Below are 17,972 nucleotides of genomic sequence, written 5' to 3' on the forward strand. Positions count from 1 at the left end.
CAAACTCTGTGACCTCCCACCACACACAACCCTACCATTAAATAGTTTCACCTGTCATCAGCAATTTGAAACTGTGTAATACCCCAATTTTAAAAAATTATACAATATTTTAAAATTATGATTGATTCAAGATCACTCTTATTGTTATAATTCTGTCTTCACACAAAAAAGGACCATGCCTGGTATGGAACACTTACCTTCTTAAGATGTTAATCACATCCTGGGGAGAAGAGAGAATATGTAAGTCAAGTGTAAGGTTTCCACATTTAGAAAATTAACTTGGCTAATTAAAATTTAATTGTGGATAAATTCCAAATTTGTCTTAGTATAATCATCACCTCTGCAATATTTAGGATACTCTTCTGCTAAAAAATGATGTGCCATTTATCTGAAATTTAAATTTAACTACACATTCCTTATTGTCTGGCAAATCTTGAAGGACTAATAAGCCCTCCTAACTTATAAAGTTTTACTCACCTTCCTCCTCACACCCCTAGCACCCCTGGCTATGGTGTGAATAAGAAGATGGTCAGAATAAATAAATGGGGACAAACTTTAGAGATAAGACCCAGACCAAGCCTCCCAAGAATTCATGTGAGGATGTTAGAAAGATGCTTCAAGTATCTGGAGATGTAATATATTTAAAAGGAAGAGAGTCGGCCTATAGTTTTTTAAATATACATTGATGAACAGACCCCTTAATTCATTATAGTTTTATTTATTGTAGAGACAAAGGTAAAATCTACTATTTGTCAGACATCATTCCAGCTTCTGGGTTATCAAAAATGAATAATAATTACAGTTCTCAGGAAGTATATTTTCTTTTGTTGCAGGAACAAGCAAACAAGCCCCTCAAACAAATGTTCCTCTAGTCTCCCTCCACTCACTTCATGTACCTCCTACACACTATCTGAAGGGAAACTCATCAAGTTTTATGTATGAAACAGGGCATAGAAACCAGCAGCAGAAAAGTCTAAAATGTAATTAACTGATTTCCAACCTTTTACATTCCATTGTCCAGATCAATATCCTCTTCATCACTGTCTTAAATAGTATAACTTATCATAAATTTTAATATCATATTAAGCCAGTACAGTCCATGTGAGCAGCTTCTTTTAGCCATTTTCTTTTCCCCATTTTAACATTATTAGCCTTCTTTCTGAGTGGACATACATCGATGTATTTGGTTTTCCCCTCTTTACTCTAAAGCCTTTATACCAATGAAGCCTTGGCTCTACATCCTCAAAAAATTCAATTTTTTTGTATTAGGTTTTTTGTTGTTATTGTATATGTGAAAAAACAGCTTAAACTGGCTTAAATTTAAAATAAAAAAATGAGAAACTCAGAAAGCAGGTATAACTTTTGTAATAGCTAGATTTTTAGGGAAAATCTTGTTATCAGGATCTGTTTTTTTTCTTCTCAAAATCTTATTTTCTATCTGCTATATGGAATTTCTTTTCATACTCTATATGGTGTCAACATGAATATCCTGGTTTAAATAATTCATGATATATTGCCTAGCAGAAAAGAAAATTTCTCTTTTTCGACATAACCCTAATATTTTAAGCATACAAATCATTGTCCTGAATTGGGTCAAGTACATATCTTAAAATAATTACTGCAACATTGGTAAACCTATTTGTTCAACATTGGTGAATGAATTGAATAAGCCGATTTCCCTAGAATTGATAGACACGTATATTGCTAAAGCTACTGATTTTATCAACCCTAATCAACTACATGGAGTGAGAGTAGAGATGGTTCCTCAAAGGGTAATCAAGAGATGGTTTTAAAAAAAGTAATTAAATGAGGTTGGATAGACAAACGACTGTCCTATAGAGTCCATCCCTTAGCTGACACCATCTCCTCACCCTATAAAAATCCCACAAGGGTTTTAATAAAAATTAACAAGATATTGAAAATTTAATGGACCTAGGACAGTGTTTTTCAGCTTTGACACTACTGGGATCCTGCCCTGATAATTCTTTGCAATGACCCCTGCCTTGTGCTTTGCAGCTGAATTAGCAGCATTTCTGGTCTCTACCTATTACATGGCAGTAAGATTTTCCAAATGGTCCCTGCTGCAGAGGTGTTTAAATGGTCTCCAGAGAGACCTGACTTAGCATAGAATTGTTTTACCATAGAACTGAATAGGATTACCCTACCCTATTTCAAAATTTTTATGAAGCCATAATAATCAAAAGCTTTAGAGTGTCAGTGCAAAGATAAATATAAACATTTATGTAAGAGAGTGAGAGTCCAGAAATATATCCTTACATTTTAGAGCAAATTTATTTTTGGCAAAAGTGCCAAAGTAATTCAGGGGAGAAAGGAGAGTCTTTTCAACAAATGTGAACTGAATTTGTTCCTGGTTCAACATCATGGATGGAACTGGAGAATATTATGTTAAGTGAAAGGCAAATACCATATGATCCCACTTATAAGAGGAATCTAATGACCAAAATAAACTAATGAGCAAAATAGAACCAGAGACACCACTGGAAGCAGGCAGAGGGGTAGGATGAGGGATAATAGTGGAAAGAATGGAAGGGACTGGTCAAAGAATATGTATGAATGACACAGGGACATGGACAATGGTGTGGGGGGATTGAGGTGTGGGAGTGGGGGGTGAGCAGAATGGGCAAGGGCTAAGGGCAAAAAATTGGGAAAACTATAACAGAATAACAAAAAATAAGTAAAGAATCTCAATATATTTACTAAAAATCTTAGGATTGCATATTTATGATGGGTGATTTCATATGTAACTTATACCTTAAGAAATATGCTTTTTAAGGTAGAAGTAAAGATTTAACTGATAGAAATTGATTACTCCAGTATTGGAACCAAAGTTAAGAAATTCTTGTTCAACACCAGTCAGAATGGCCGTCATAAACAAATCAACAAACAAGCATTGGCAAGGTTGTGGAGAAAATGGAACCCTAGTACACTGTGGGTGGGAATGCAGACTGGTGCAGCCACTGTGGAAAACAGTATGGAATTTCCTCAGAAAACTAAAAATGGAACTGCCTTTTGATCTGGCAATTCCTCTGCTGGGAATATACCCTAAGAGCCCTGAAACACCAATTCAAAAGAACCTATGCACCCCTATGTTCATAGCAGTGCAATTTACAATAGCCAAGTACTGGAAACAGCCTAAGTGCCTATCAGTAAATGAGCGGATCAATAAATTGTGGTACATTTACACAATGAAATACTAAGCCACGGAAAGAAAGAAGGAGCTCCCTTCACAACAGCATGGATGAAACTAGAGAGCATTATGGTAAGTGAAATAAGCCAGGCAGTGAAAGACAAATACCATATGATCTCACTTATAAGTGGAACCTAATCAACAAAACAAACAAGGGAGCAAAATAGAACCAGAGAAATGAAAATAAAGAACAAACTGACAGTGACCAGAGGAGAGGGGGGAGGGAAATAATGGGCAAAAGAAGGGGAAGGGGTTGTGAAGGAACATGTATAAAGGACTCATGGACAAAGACGACAGGAGGGGGAGGATGCAATGTGGGAGATATGGGTGGATAGGGCAGGAGGAGAGTAATGGGGGGAAAATGAAGTCAAGTGTAATTGAACAACAATAAAATAAAAAGAAGTCCTTGTTCAGCTAGCAAGGGAGAATGGCAAAAAGTCAAGCAGAGAAAATCTGAAATTTCCTAAGAGTCTCCCTACATTTTATAGTTTAAGATCACAGTCTTGCAGTTAATTTCATGAAAAAAGTTAAACATTCGTAATATGTACCATTCCTTTATCAAGTCTCTATAGATTTCCCCAAAACTTTCCCTAGGCAGTGCAAACATACACACACACACACACACACACACAAGCATATCCATTTGTGCTCATCCTTCACCCAGTATTAGTCTATCATTACATCTGCCACTCCTTAAAACAACAAAAAAATCAAACACAAGAGAGAAGTCAGTTCTTTGACTAAGCTCAGTGAAGAAATGCCTTACAAATGCTAGATCACAGATAACTGAAGTCTATAGACGCTTCTTTCAATTTTTGTCCAGTCCTTTATAAATAATAGCAATGGCAATTTCTCTTGCCATTTGTATACTGAATTTCCCAATGACTCTTGAAATGAATGACAGATAAGGGGCTCTGTGGGGTCAATGGAACTTTTTAATGAGAAAGAAGGTGCAGGGACCCAGAAGGGAAAATAACTTAATGTCTCTGTTTCCTCTCAATCTCATATGTGGGAGCCCCGTCCTAAGTCTTACCTGCAGCATGTCTACAGTTGATTCACGCATATGACGATGGAGATCTGAGACAAGCTCACTCATATACTGCTTCTGCTGGACCATCTGGTCTTTAGCCACAGTCAAGCTGTCCAGCACATTCACTTCATCTTCCTCCAGCTTTTGCAGCTCCCTCTGCTCCTCTTTGTCCAGAATCCCTCTCATTCCCTCAAACCCTTTCAGAATCCTCTCTCTCTCAGTCTGCATGTGTTTCTTTGGGGATGAGAAGAGAAAGAGGTTGCCAGTCTTTCGTGAGCCTTGGGAGCCCAGACAAGAAATATTTTCTTCAGGCACTTAGGCACGATGTGCTACCTGGATGTGGCTTGGATTGCAGACACTTGTCCTGGGCAATCATGCCATACTGTATATGAAACTCCTCCACCCACACCTGCAAAACAGGGAATCCTGGGCCTTCCTTAATGAGTTTTCTGTAAGTATCAGAGCCTCAAACTTGATGATGGAAATGGGTCATGGGATTCATGAATAATTTTTACTTGCTTCCCTCTAGGTATATGCCTCCAAAACAGTGGCTTTATCTGTGACATGTCTACTCTGTAGCCCCCAACCCTCAACTACCAAATGTCTACTGGATTCATTAATTGTGAGGCACCAAGGAGGAAGGGGCCTCCTTGTAATTGGACAAAGAGGCTGCCCAGTTTCCTGTCTCAGAACTCCCTCAGAAATAATGTCTTCCTACCTTCCAGGTAGCTCTCTCTTCATTGATGTCAGCTTCCAATTGCTCAGCTTCCTGCTGCTCCTGTGATAGCTTCTTCAGAGCTCCCTGGAGCTTCTCCTGTGAGAAAGAAATTACTAAAGTCAAGCTATGAGCTTTCTTTGAACATGGATAAAGGATAAATGGAGAAGAAATCAGGCTCACCTCAAAAGAGACTAAAGTTTCCGAAATGAAACTGGCAAGTAGGTAATGCACATTCTTTCTCCCTGGGTGATGCGAGTTACCACCCCCTATCAACAGTAACTTGTATCTGTCTTTTCCTGGAGGAAGACCTGATTCTGCAGCAAGTAAAGTCCTTTCCTCTCATGGATGCTTTTCTCTCCTCTAAGCAAAGGTTCCTAAAAATCACATCTGCTCACAGGGACAATTGGAGCTTGTCTTAGGAAGCAACTCTCAGTCATACAACTTTTCTATGCTAAGATCATGTTGTCTACACTTATTCTTGAAGAAAATGAAAGAATACATAGAATGTTCTTCAAGCCTCAAAAACTGAGCCAAGGGTATGAAAAGAGAATGCAGGGTTAGTTCTATGATGACAAGGGGAATGAATAGGATTCAAAAGTGAAGATTTCACTTCAGGTACCATTCTGTTCAATGTTTCCCCACCCTGGGTCTTACCTGACATTCCTTGATCACTTCCATGATGGGTGACATTTGGTGACCTTGGTGCTCCTGGACACAAAGCCTGCAAATAGCCTTCCCATCATCCTTACAGAAGATATCACAATTTTCCCCATGGTGCTCACAAAGATTTCTTCTCCTCTGCTGGTGTGAACTCATGTCGACCTCCCTAAATTTCTTCAGTCTCTCTGCCAGCTGCCAATTAAACCGGAGGTTCCAAGGCTGGTATCTGCTCTGGCAAACAGGACAGTAGCATTCACATCCTAGGTGGCTCCCTGATTCACTGTGCACAGTGATGCAGTCTTGGCAGAAGCTGTGGCCACAGTCCAAGCTCATGGGTTCTGTCAGGAGCTCCTGGCAGATGGGGCAGGTCACCTCTTTCATGCTCTCTTGTGATGAAAAATCCATGGCTACAGGAATCCTCCCCTGGTTTCTTCCTGTCCTGATTCCAGAGGCTCTTCCTGCGGGGCTGGTAATACAAAAGGGAGCAGGATAAGAATGGCAGGAAGAGAAAGGACACTGATGTGCAGAGATTTAGAACAGGACAAAACATTAATATTCAGTTAGGAAAGGAAAAGAGAGAGAGAAGGGTAGGACAGTGACAGGATGAAAAGGACACTTTGTAATACTTTGAAACACTTTACTCTCAGTTAATGTCACATGATACATTTCATCTCTTTGAGGCAATGACAGATTGCTGTTTTCTCTTTTTCTATTGGATAGAAGGACAATTAAAGCCCTTCCTACCAAGAGCTTTGTGCTTCCCCATCATGAGTCTTACCTAGTTTTCCCCTCCCCCAAACACATCCAATATGTTAAATACACTAACCTGACTGCAGCCTGCTAGGTTTTTATACTTGCCCTTCTCTCTGCGTGGAATGATCCCAAACCTATCACTTGCATGACTTTTTTTATTTTAACTATTTCATACAGTTATATTTACATCACATGATTTTTTAAGACTACAGTAATTTCTAGTAAATTTATGGAATGGTATTAGTATAACTATCACCAAATTACAAACTCTAGAACATATTTATTTTTTGAAAACAAAGCTAATACCATTAGCAGTCACCCCCATTCTGACCCCAAACCTCAGGCTTCCATTCATCTACCTTCTGTTTTTACAGATTTATTTTTACTGATAAATTCATAACAGTGGATCATATGGTCTTTTGAGTAGGAATTCTTCCACTTAGCATTTGTCATAGAGATTCATCTCTCCTTCCTTTCTCTCCCATGCAAAAAACATAATCTCAGGATTAAAATCAGAAACCCCACTGCTGTCCCTGAGATTTTGCACTTGTTGTCTCTGCATGGCATGATCTTCTCCCTGATGTTCACATGCCTTCTTCTTATGTTTTATTCAGTCTCCGTCTCACATGGGCCCTTATCAGAAGGTCCTGCTCCGGTGTATCTACAGCAAAACTGTCAATACTATCACTTGCCGTACGTTTGCTATATTTTCCTTATTACACTTTAAAATACATAACATCTTCCTCTAACTGTTTACTTTTTCTTCTTAAAAACAAATCCATGCATAGATTGGGCACATTCTGTCCACTGATGTGTCCTCAGTACCTAGAAGAGTGCATCACACGGGAACACAATGTTTGATGAATATAGAAAACTAGAAGCTCCCCAACTCTCCATGGAAGATTAGAACTTTTTAATCAGCTCTTCACTTTATACCATAATTAGCAGTTCTCCAACACCTGAGAACTGTTTCCTTGCTAACACACCTGTCCCCCACAGAACATCCCCATGCCCTCAAACTCATTCCCCAGAGAAACCTACAGAAACACCAAAGACCACAATGGAGAGGTCATTTTAGTACTAACAGTTTTATGAGTAGTTGTAATTTAGAAATTACCTTGACCTATTTATTTCTTATATGAAATTTTGGAAAAATGACTACTCCCTTCTTGGATTAAGATATACACAAAACAGTCACAAAATCAATACAGGAATATAAAAGTAGAGCATAAGGAATACAGTCCATAATAAGGTAATAACTATGTATGGTGCCAGGTGGGTACTTGAAATATCAGTGGGGAGGGATCAGTCTGTAAAGTATGATTGTCTAAACACTATGCTATAAATCTGAAACTAATACAGAATTATACTGAACGTTGACTGTAATGGAAATTTCAATTAAAATAAAATAGTAAAAGTAAATTTAAATATAAAAAGAATATTCATTAGATGTGTGTATATAATAATGACTTACAGAGTTCAAGGTCATTCTTTTAAAATGGGGAGAGGTGTTGGGAAACACGCCATCTCCAATAATGCCATTCAGCGTTCTCTCCATTACTGCACTGATCAAACAGAGCTAAGGTTGCATGAACTAGATTGACACCCAGTGCTATGGCGGGGGTGGGGGGGGGTAGAAACAGAGAGAACAAAACCATCTGGGTGGTTCTGAGGAGTCTTGTTTGTAGATTTTGGGGCCTATACCATGGCCAGGACAGAAGGCAATGTGTCAAGAGGCACATAAATGTGTGTGTTTTTAGGTAGGGAGAGGTGTGTTCATATACTCAGGATCACACATACAACACAGACCTGAGGGACATAAATGTCAATGAGTCATCTGTCAGTCATGAGAGAAGACTCAGTATGTAAGGATGCCATGTCCTGGAGAAATAAATTCTGTGCAGTTCCAAGCACACTAAGTGCTATTATGACTTGAATTCTGTCCTTGGAAAAGATATTGAAATCTAATCCTCAGAATGTTGGAGTGTAACTTTGTTGGAAATTGTGTCTTTGCTGGTGATCATGTTAAAATGACATCATTAGGATATGTGGTAATCCAACATGACTGTGTCCTTGTAAACAGGGGAAATTTGTATACAGATAAATGGGCATGTGTAGAGAATGCCCTATGAAGACAAAAGCAGATATCAGGGTGATTCAATAGACAAGAAGGAATGCCAGCAAGTGCAAGCCAACTATTAGGAGTGCAGCCAGCAGAGAGGCGTGGAACTGTTGCTTCCCTCACAGCTCTGAGAGGAACCAGCCCTGCCAACATCACTGATGTTTGATTTCTAGCCTGCAGAGCTGTGAGAAGAAATTTTGGTTAAGCCACCTAGTTTGTAGTACGTTTTGTACAGCATCTCTAGAAAACTAATGCACATTTATTTTTCTTTTTGTGTTCTATCATTGAAGAAGCATTGAAACCCTTCAGCTGAAGGCAGACAGACAGAGACAAAATACATTCTCACGAATTACCCATGAGAAGGTGAGCCTGTTCTTGGCATCCAAACACCCGGGGACCTCAGGAACATTGCATATCCTCCCTGTTCCTCTATATTCATTGTTTTTTCTTTTACCTCATCTTCAAGTCCAGGGTTTAATCTGCACCACATAATGGGCCTTCCCAGAAGAGCACCAGCTCTCAGATCATTTTGCTTCAAAGAAGTGATTTGGAAACAGAGGCCATCTTCAGAGAGCTACCCCGAGTCTCGTCCCCCTCTCACATTCAGTTCATCAGAAAACCCTGCAGTACTCTCTCCAAATTAGGTCCCATCCAACTCAGTCTTTTACCTGGATTCCAGAAATGGTCTCCCACCAGTCTTCCTGATACTGTCCCCGGTCTCATACAGTCTTCTGTCATCACTGTTCACCACGGAAAAAGTGACTTTTCAAAGTGTCTATTAACCGTGTCACTCCTTTGTTCAGATGCACATCATCAGTGAGTTGATCTCATCATGGTCTAGTTGGGTCCAATTCCACATCCCCTTCTGCTGCCTCACCCTCTCAACCCACCTTCCCTCCAACCCACACTGGCTGCCTTTATATTCCTCAATCAATCAGTACAAAAAACATCATTTCCTTGAAGATGCTAATCAAAATCACCCTCTCACACTGAGAACTAACCTGAGATTTATTTAAATTGCAAAACCCTTTATCAGGGCACAATACAAGCCTTGTCCTGTTGTAGCCCATTTACTTTTAAATCATTGTGTCTTTGTTTTACATTTATAACATAATATTTTTTTCTTGTTTTATACATCCTTACTCTGTCCCAAAATATAGTTTTTGTAAGTACACAATATTTGTTTTATGTTCGATAGAAGGTAAAGTAGTTTTTTTTAGCCAGCGTTGTATGCAATTCTTCTTTAGATTTTAATAAAAATTTCAAAATGTATAATTACTTTCCCCTGTTGGGGTAACCTGCAATAACCCGTGAGAATTCAATTAATATACCAGATATGAACCTTGTCCATGTGAGACATGGACTCATGTTTCTGAGAAGAGGGAGGAAAGGAAACTACACATCACATCAAAATATAGGTAACAGATATCAAGGTACAAATATCTCAAAGGGAAAATTAAGATGGAGTTTTTTCTGAAAAACTACCAACTCCTTCTTTCAGCTCCATGCTAGGGAGAACTTAAGAACCAGGTTAAAGTAATAAACAATGGAGGAGTACATCTAAGATGATACAGAATGTGTTCTGAAGCAGGAGGGGACACTAGAGGGTCATGGGGTAAACTGAGATAAGAGTAAGCCGTGGAACTCAGGAGAGAAGAACCCCCTGAGTTCCACAGTTTACTACCCCGAAGAGACAAGTGACTAAGTGGGAGGTACAAGGATGGGCAACCTGATCATCCAGGCTTGCTAAATGGCTGACCATTTATCAGGAAGGATGTGCACAGCTTCCCACAAGTTACCAAGACAAAAGTAAAAGGATCACTGTCTAGGGAAGAGGCATCAGGAGCCATGTCTGGACTAAAGATGGGAAGAAAAAGCCCCTGAAGCAGCCCCAGATGCAGGCCAAGAAGATAGACTAGGAAGAGAAGGCATTCAAATACAGACAAAAAGGGGAGCAGAAGAAACTTTAGTTGCTGAAAGCAAAGGCCATGGGGAGGGGCTGCACAGGACACAGATGACAAAGAAATCTGACCAGAAGTGAGCAGTTTCCTGTGCCTGGGGAAATGGTGATTTTAATTCCACTCCAATTTAACACCTGCTGCCACTAATAGCTAGAATGAATTGTCTTGGAAGTCATTCTATATTTAAGGATAAATTTTAGTGAAAAATGACAGTAATTTAACAAAAGAGTAAAAGGATCAGCTTCAAGAAGGTCTCATCCCTGACAGGGCCTCTAAAGTTGCTCCCCCTATGTGTATCCAGGTAAAGGATGTTATATCTCCTGGCCCTCACCAGGAGCTTGGGCTTTATGAAGAGGGAGAACAGGGCTCCACCTCACACGCTTCAGTGGAGAAAAGGAGGAAGGGATTATCTGCCTGGGAAAAAGCAAAGGGTATGAGTATTCTGGCTCGCCTTGGCAAGGTAGAAAGTCAAATCTACAGAGTGAGAGGAAGATGAGGGTAAGTCAGCCTGGAGAAATAATGGTCCCTCCAAGAAACAAGTAAGACTATGCTCTTTTAAATCTCCCTTCTTTGAAGGTCACTCTTTCCCCAGACTCAGTGTTCCTCTTTTTTGTCCCCTTGGCAGAGACAGCTACAGCAGAACAGCTTCAGAACCACACTTTAAGTCACCAAACACATTCAATCTGTTCCCCCAAAGCCTCCTGTCCTTTGCCCTCAGAAACTGTCCCTTCAAGAGAAGTGCAGGAGTCCTGTACTTACCTTCAGGAGAAGTACACGAGTCCTGAACCAGTGGAGAATATCAGCTGTAGGCCTGCTCAACATTTACTCACCAAGCCAGAGACCAGCTCTCCACAGAGGAGCTCCCCACAGGAAAAGGGTGAGAAATGAAACTTAAATTCATAGCAGTGGAAATGAAACCAAGGAAGCAGAAAAGAACCTTAAGAACAATGCCACCTAGTGGGACACTTGGGGAAGTTAATGCCTCAGTAAGTTCTAGGACCTACCCCAGCACAGCTTTCAATCACTGTGGTTTTCTCCCTTTTGCAAATTATTCTAGCAAGAATATTTGAATAAGAAAAATGTGAATTCCAATGGTATAGTCTTCAGCTGGACTAAATTCTCAGAATTTCATTTCAATTCTATAACTATCAGTTAAGCTTCTGTGTATTCAGGTCCTAGACAAAGTACTAGGGATAAAATCACCATCGAGAAAGTCTGGGGACCTGCCCTTTGTAATGCAGAGTGTGGTGGGGAAGATACTCAGGGAAAGAGCTCTGTTAGTTTGAGCTCAGTGGTGGCAGCTGTCATTGTGAGAGGCAAAAATAAACTTTAGAAAAGGTTCTTCACTGTGAGGTTACTGAGAAAATTTTCCTACAAAATTGACTTAGGAGTCCACCAGGTAATTTCCACCTTTTGTTTCTGACCTAGGCAGGCCAGATGAGGAAGGATTCCAGACATAATGGTGGCACAACTGTGTCAGTGACAAGTTACCAGCAACCAGGAGGTAAGCAGATGGTGCTGTTCAAGTGTAGTCTTTCTCTGGGCAACACTCACACCTTCATAACCATGCACTTCCCCCACTTCCTGTGGGAAACCTTGGTCCTTTTTACAGCATGAGTCAAAAGCAGAACTGAAATAAATTAAAAATAAAAAAGAATACATTTAAAAGGGTCAACTAATGCATGACTTAGTGTAACAATGAAATAAAAATGAGTGTATATATATATATATATATATATTTTAAAAAGCAGAACTGAAACACTTCTATCTCCTATGCATGCTTTCAAGTGCTGTTATTGATCTCGTGCTGAGGACATGTTTCAGACGGTGCAGCTACAAGATAGGGAAGCTCCAGACAAGGGCCTCTGACTGACAACACTGCAGAGCTGGGGCATCTTCATACACTAACTCGTATGAGATGCAGGACGACTGAATCATCGATGTTTTTATAATTAATTCACAGATATTCTGCTATTGTCGGTAACCCAAAGAAGACTACGCTATTCTTGCCTTATAAACTCTTCTTGATTCACTTACGTCTATGAGGCAGGAACTGTAATTAATATAGGCAAACTTGCTGAGCCATGTTGACAGTTTTAGTTTCAAGGGTATGAAAGAAGTTAGTTCTAACAAATAAACTCATGATGCTTTGCAGGTGCAATGACAATCATGTGGATTTGGCAGTAACTGCATTCCAAAAGCTGGCCCTTTTTCCTTTACCACCTTTGTCATCACATTCTACTATCACTGAGTATTCCTTCCTCTTCATCCCGTCCTGCACCCAACAACATTAAGATTTATGAAGGTGGGAAGGGACCTATGATATTTCTTATCGTGTCAAATTTACTATAAAACATTGTATGTGGGGAGTGATATTTAAGTAGAAAGACATACAGTTATATTGCTATGGATGTACTTTGAATTACATTGAACATGCTAATGATAATCATGGTGTCGCTCTGTTGGTGGGGTTGCTGTCAAGGTAATTGCTGTGGTTATAATCAAGTTCCGGTATTCTTAGCTGTGGTCGACATTCCAGCGTATTATGTTCTGCAGCCCAGGGAATGATACATTCTCCTTATGGCTCTGTGTTCCCTTTAGTCCCTACATCTATCTCCTCTTGGAGAGGAATCTGACAGTTCTTCCACTAATGATTTTTAACTGTCTCTGGACTGAGAAAAACACAGGCACAGGAAGCAGTGTGATTAGTGTGGTGGTGTAGATGAACAACAGGCATTTAGGTGGGAATCTGTGTACATCTTAAAAACAAACCAGAACGTAAGATTTGTTGTTTATAATCTAACACTGTCTCTCTTTCTCTCTCTCTACCTCTCTCTCTCTAGCCCCCTACCCACATCCTTCATCTCCTGCCTCATTTCTTAAGACAGATTCAGATTTCAAAATGCTTCCAAATGCTGCATGTTCACAGCTACATGGAAGGCCCTTGAGATACTTATAACACATTCCTCACAGCCTCCACCCCCAACACACACACACACACACACACACACAGGCTCTGTTGCCCCAAATTTCATATTGTTAAGAGTATCACAAAATTCCAGTTACCTGGATATCAGAATTATTTTATGCCCTGCTTTTCCTAGTTTCCATACCCCCATTTAGTTACTTAAACATATTTAGTCTATCATCTTGAAACCACCCTTTCTCTTCTTAAATTTCCTCTGAGATTCACTGTAATGCAGCAATCAACAGTGTGGTGATTGCAGGGGCAGGGGACGTTTGAGGTAGAAGAAGGTATTGGTGATGGAAAAAATTAAAATGATCTAGTGTGTTTAATTGAAAAGAACTTTCACATATAACATATTTGGGGTCTACTCACACGGAGCAGGCTTGCAATGCTCCTTGACACCAAATCACATGTTCTACTCATTTTTAAATAAAATCTGTATCTTATCTTCTTTAAATTATTTCTTCAAAACTGTTCTACACCAATGATTCTTAAATTCAATTCTTGGATAGTCTGAAACACAGTCACCTGGAAGACCTTTACATAAATACAGATTCCTTGGTCCCACACAAGGAAATTTTTATCCAGGAAATTTAAATATGAATTTTTAAACCTATTCCTAAGGAAAACAAATGCATAGACAGAACCTCAAAATCTTGAGTCACTGTGTTTGGACAACAATGGTATCTACCTCAGGATACTGTAGTGAGTAGTGAAAATAAATTGTTGGCCAGTGGTTTGTGAAAGTAAGGGGGCATAGAAATGCCAGGTAGTTAGAAGAATGTTAATGTTTTTACTGTACCTCCGTCATACAGATATTACACAGTACTAGCAAGGGGTTTTGATACTGTTAATGATGGGTATGTGTAGGGAACTTGGGTCAAGACAATAATCATGTCTTCATTGCAACAGTTGTTTGTGTAATGTCTGCTGCCAGCTTCAAGTGAGCTATAAATTCCACAAGGGCAGCGACTCTGTCCACCTAATCCGGAGATATGTCCCACACACAAAGCATGGTACCTGACATAAGTTCAGTGTATAGATTTCTTCTGATGTCCTGGGGACTAAGCATATGGGTATAGTCTTTAAAGTAGTTGTCATAAGGGAAAAAATGAAGGATTGAACATGAATATACATCTGAGATCTGAGCCCAAGGGGTTTGTTATATTGCTATTATCATTATGCTACATGTACTTATAACCAATACTACTTCTTCGGCCAAATGCAAGCATGCTGTTAAAAATTTTCAGTAAACAGACTGGGAAGTTAAAAGTATTTCATTCTGGCAGCAGTTGGTTAGGTACTATTTTATTACATCTTTCTGATGTTAATATACTTGAGGACTATCAAGCACATTCATCTGATCGATTGCTCTCTCTCTACCACCTCTATCTACTGAAATTTATCCCCAATGCTCAGGCAACAAGCACAGACAGGGTTTTCTCATGGGAAGTGTTTGAGGCACCTCAGCGATCTTACTAGTGTGTATGTTCGCTGAGCTGAGGAAGTGCCTGTATATGAAACTGCTTCCAAGAGACGTGTGCAAAGGTGTATGTGGTTTGTGGCAACTGAGATTGCAGCTTGGAACAGCAGGAAGAAGCCTCGCTTTGTAAGTTCTTGTTTTCAACATGTTTGACTATACTCTTGGAGAAATCTAAACTATGATGCAATCATGGATGTCATTATTCAGGAAATAGGGGGAGGCCACTGCTGTGAAGAGATACATTTTTTAAAGTATTAAAAGTTGGTTAGCTGAGACCCTTACAGAGGCCCTGGATGCAATATCTTTTTGTGAACTATAAGATGGTTAAATCACAATTTGATGGAAGCTAAAGGATTCAGACACTTTAGGAGATGAAGCCTGGAAAGAACAGATAGTGAGGCCAGATAGCACTGATGGGAACTTCAGACAGGAAGTTTTTATTAATAAATAATTCACAGTTTTGTCCAAAAGTGGTCCTTTAATACCTTTTATTTGTTTAAATTTTATATTTATTTTTTTTGTTATGTATTTGGGAGGCTAAAATAGACAGTCAAGTGAGAAATGGGCTTGGGTTACCTTGGGCTCCCAAGTACAAGAATGTCTTCCTTTTTAAATGATGAGATGAGTTTTTATAAAGAAATCTTCAACTAGATTATTCATTTCTCATCACAGGATAATTCTGAAGGAACTGTATTTTTTAATTAATTTTTTACTTACACTCTTATGGACATGCTGGGGTGACCAGACAGTCCATTTCATTCATTCATTCATTCATTCATTCATTTTTATGATCTGTCTGAAGATTGTATGTTTGAATAACATCTGGGTTATCAGAAAGCTGTTTCTGTTGAAAATGGGTTCTTTTGTGGTGTTGTTAGAAAGGAATTTGCAAGGCCGGCACATCGAAAAGAGTAAATGTAGTGGTAAGATTTGGGGCCAGGGGAGTGGGGTGGTGGTGAAGGAAATTAATACACCCTCATGGATGTAGAAGGCAAGCAGGCTCCAGCAGTCAGTGCCCCGAGAATCCTGCTAAACCTCCATATGTTTTCATGGTTCTCTGTAATGAGAAAGCTGTCATCTAACCCACTTCCTGATTTTCCCAGGCCAGAGTTGGGCCCTCCCCCTAACTAATCCCTCCCCTTGACCCACTGAGGTTTGCACACCCTCTCCAATCTGATTGTTTTCTCAGGTTAAATTCTCCTCCTTTGCGTTGCCATCTTAACCTCTATGGCACATGTCCAAGATTTGTACTGTGTCACCTGTTGCACGTGCTTACATCGCCTTGGTCCACTCTCACTTGTACTGGGCATGTACCCAGCAGAGAAACCCCCCCTTTATCCCCCCCACCCCAAATCCTGACATATGGCCCTCAGGGCCCCAAGGATATTTCCCTGCCAGCTCTGAGAATTAAGTCTGGAAGTCAGAGATCTCCTGCAGTGTGTGAATGAATTTGTTAATGCTAATGGTTCCTAGTAAATCAGGCTTACTAGAGTGCTGTGACTTCCTAATGAAGCAGCCCCAGTATCTCATTTTGTTTCCCCAGTTTATTAGGCTTTGTATTTGATTCAGCTCCTTAGTTTATTATGCTCAATGTTAAATTACTTTTTCACGCTTTCATATTCATCACTAGCTAACCACCTAGCTAAGGTATCTATCTATCCATCTACTTAATTAATTTAATTCCTACTTCTTTGGGGAAAAAGCTGAGAATAAAAATGCCAAAAGACAAGGGGATTCTACCAAGCCCTGAATTGCTGAGAAACTCATTGCAGAAATAATGCCCCTGCTATCTCATTGGAGGAAAAGAACAGGCTTAATCCCTTTGTTCCTGAAAATTTTCACCTCACTGCAAAAGTTAGGCTGACCTGGGGCAGGAGGGAGGCATGATTATCTATACCATTGTTTAAAAATCCAGCAATTGTACTTCTTATACCCACTGCATTACTGTAAATAATGACTCTTTAAAGTAGGGCAAACAGAGTCTGAATTGAAATTCAATTTCAATGAAGTATATTTGCTACAGAAAAGTGAAAAAAATATGAGTAGGAAGCTTTATAGAAATATTCATTTTTCAATTAGTTAACATTTAAAGAAAGTTGTAATTCTTTTATCAAGTTATTTATTTCTGAGGCAGAAGGTGGTGGTGGCGGCGAGGTAGGTGGGAGATGAACCCGCTTGCTTGTACAGTCATTTGGGTCACCTAGCCAATCTAAGAACAGAGTGAACAGCCAACAGAGTTCCAGCTGATAGAAGTGTGGGTGCCCAAGGTTGCAGAGGATGTATAAAAACGGACAGTAAGGAGATTTTGTGGACTCTCGGGAAGGTGCCCGGGCCCTGCGCTGGAGACCATGGCTGCGGAAGGAGATTTGGAGGAGAGCCGGGTCAGCAACTGTAACTTAGCAGCTCCCTTCCTTCCCAAAGTGGCGAATTCGCAGACTTGCGCCAGGAGAGACCCACATGCTTAAAGTCGCTGGGGGATAAAGACACAGTGAGAGACACACAGCTGGTAGTATACCCCGGCTGGGACTATGCTCACAGGCTAGGACAGTACCAGAGATATTAAGGAGCCAGTCAACACTTCGAAATGGGAGAAGAGATGGGCCACTACTGGCCATGATCCAGATAGCCTCTAAAATGGTCAGAGAGTTGGTCACTGTGGAAAGCTGGGTACTTGTTACTAGCGGCCGGCTACGAACAAGGGGAATTTGCTAAAAAAAAATACAGATCTCAGCCACTGTGCAAGGACCTCTCATGCACAGCAGCTGGTCCAGCAAAGAGGAAGAAGGCGGGCATGATTTGCTCCCACTCAGGGAACATCACATACTGATCACGGGGGAAGCAGGGGCTCAGAGAAGTAGCAATGCACAGAGAGGCTTAATTCAATAGGAGAACTCTAAACTGCCCTGAAGGGACTTTGCGTGGTGCAGTCAGTGCCCAGGCCAACAAAGAAGGAGAAGGAGGGGTGTGATTTACTCCCACTCAATGCACCTCACGGACTAATGAAAGGGTTGCACAAAGAAGTGGATTATAAACTTTGGGGAAAAAATGGAGCCCAGCCCCCCTCTGCCT

General features: G+C 40.2%; 1 protein-coding gene across 5 annotated transcripts in view; it reads right to left on the reverse strand.

Annotated features, from left to right (window-relative positions):
- Positions 1–11,350, reverse strand: part of LOC112317586 (tripartite motif-containing protein 5) — a 56,844-nt gene extending 45,494 nt beyond the window's left edge. For 3 of the 5 annotated variants that reach the window (XM_053925621.1, XM_053925625.2, XM_053925624.2), the window contains exons 1-5: positions 11,212–11,350; positions 5,611–6,082; positions 4,957–5,052; positions 4,242–4,472; positions 198–220 (exon numbers count right to left, since the gene is read on the reverse strand). In XM_053925621.1, coding sequence (XP_053781596.1) covers positions 198–220; positions 4,242–4,472; positions 4,957–5,052; positions 5,611–6,021 — 761 coding nt within the window. In that variant the 5' untranslated portion in view covers positions 6,022–6,082; positions 11,212–11,350. Of the gene's footprint in view, positions 1–197; positions 221–4,241; positions 4,473–4,571; positions 4,614–4,956; positions 5,053–5,610; positions 6,083–11,211 lie in introns of those variants that run through there. The other 2 variants (XM_053925622.1, XM_053925623.2) reach the window with 2 other exon arrangements.
- Between the last annotated feature and the right edge of the window lie 6,622 nt (positions 11,351–17,972).

This window comes from Desmodus rotundus, chromosome 5, assembly GCF_022682495.2.
Source record: "Desmodus rotundus isolate HL8 chromosome 5, HLdesRot8A.1, whole genome shotgun sequence".
Taxonomy (NCBI): domain Eukaryota; kingdom Metazoa; phylum Chordata; class Mammalia; order Chiroptera; family Phyllostomidae; genus Desmodus; species Desmodus rotundus.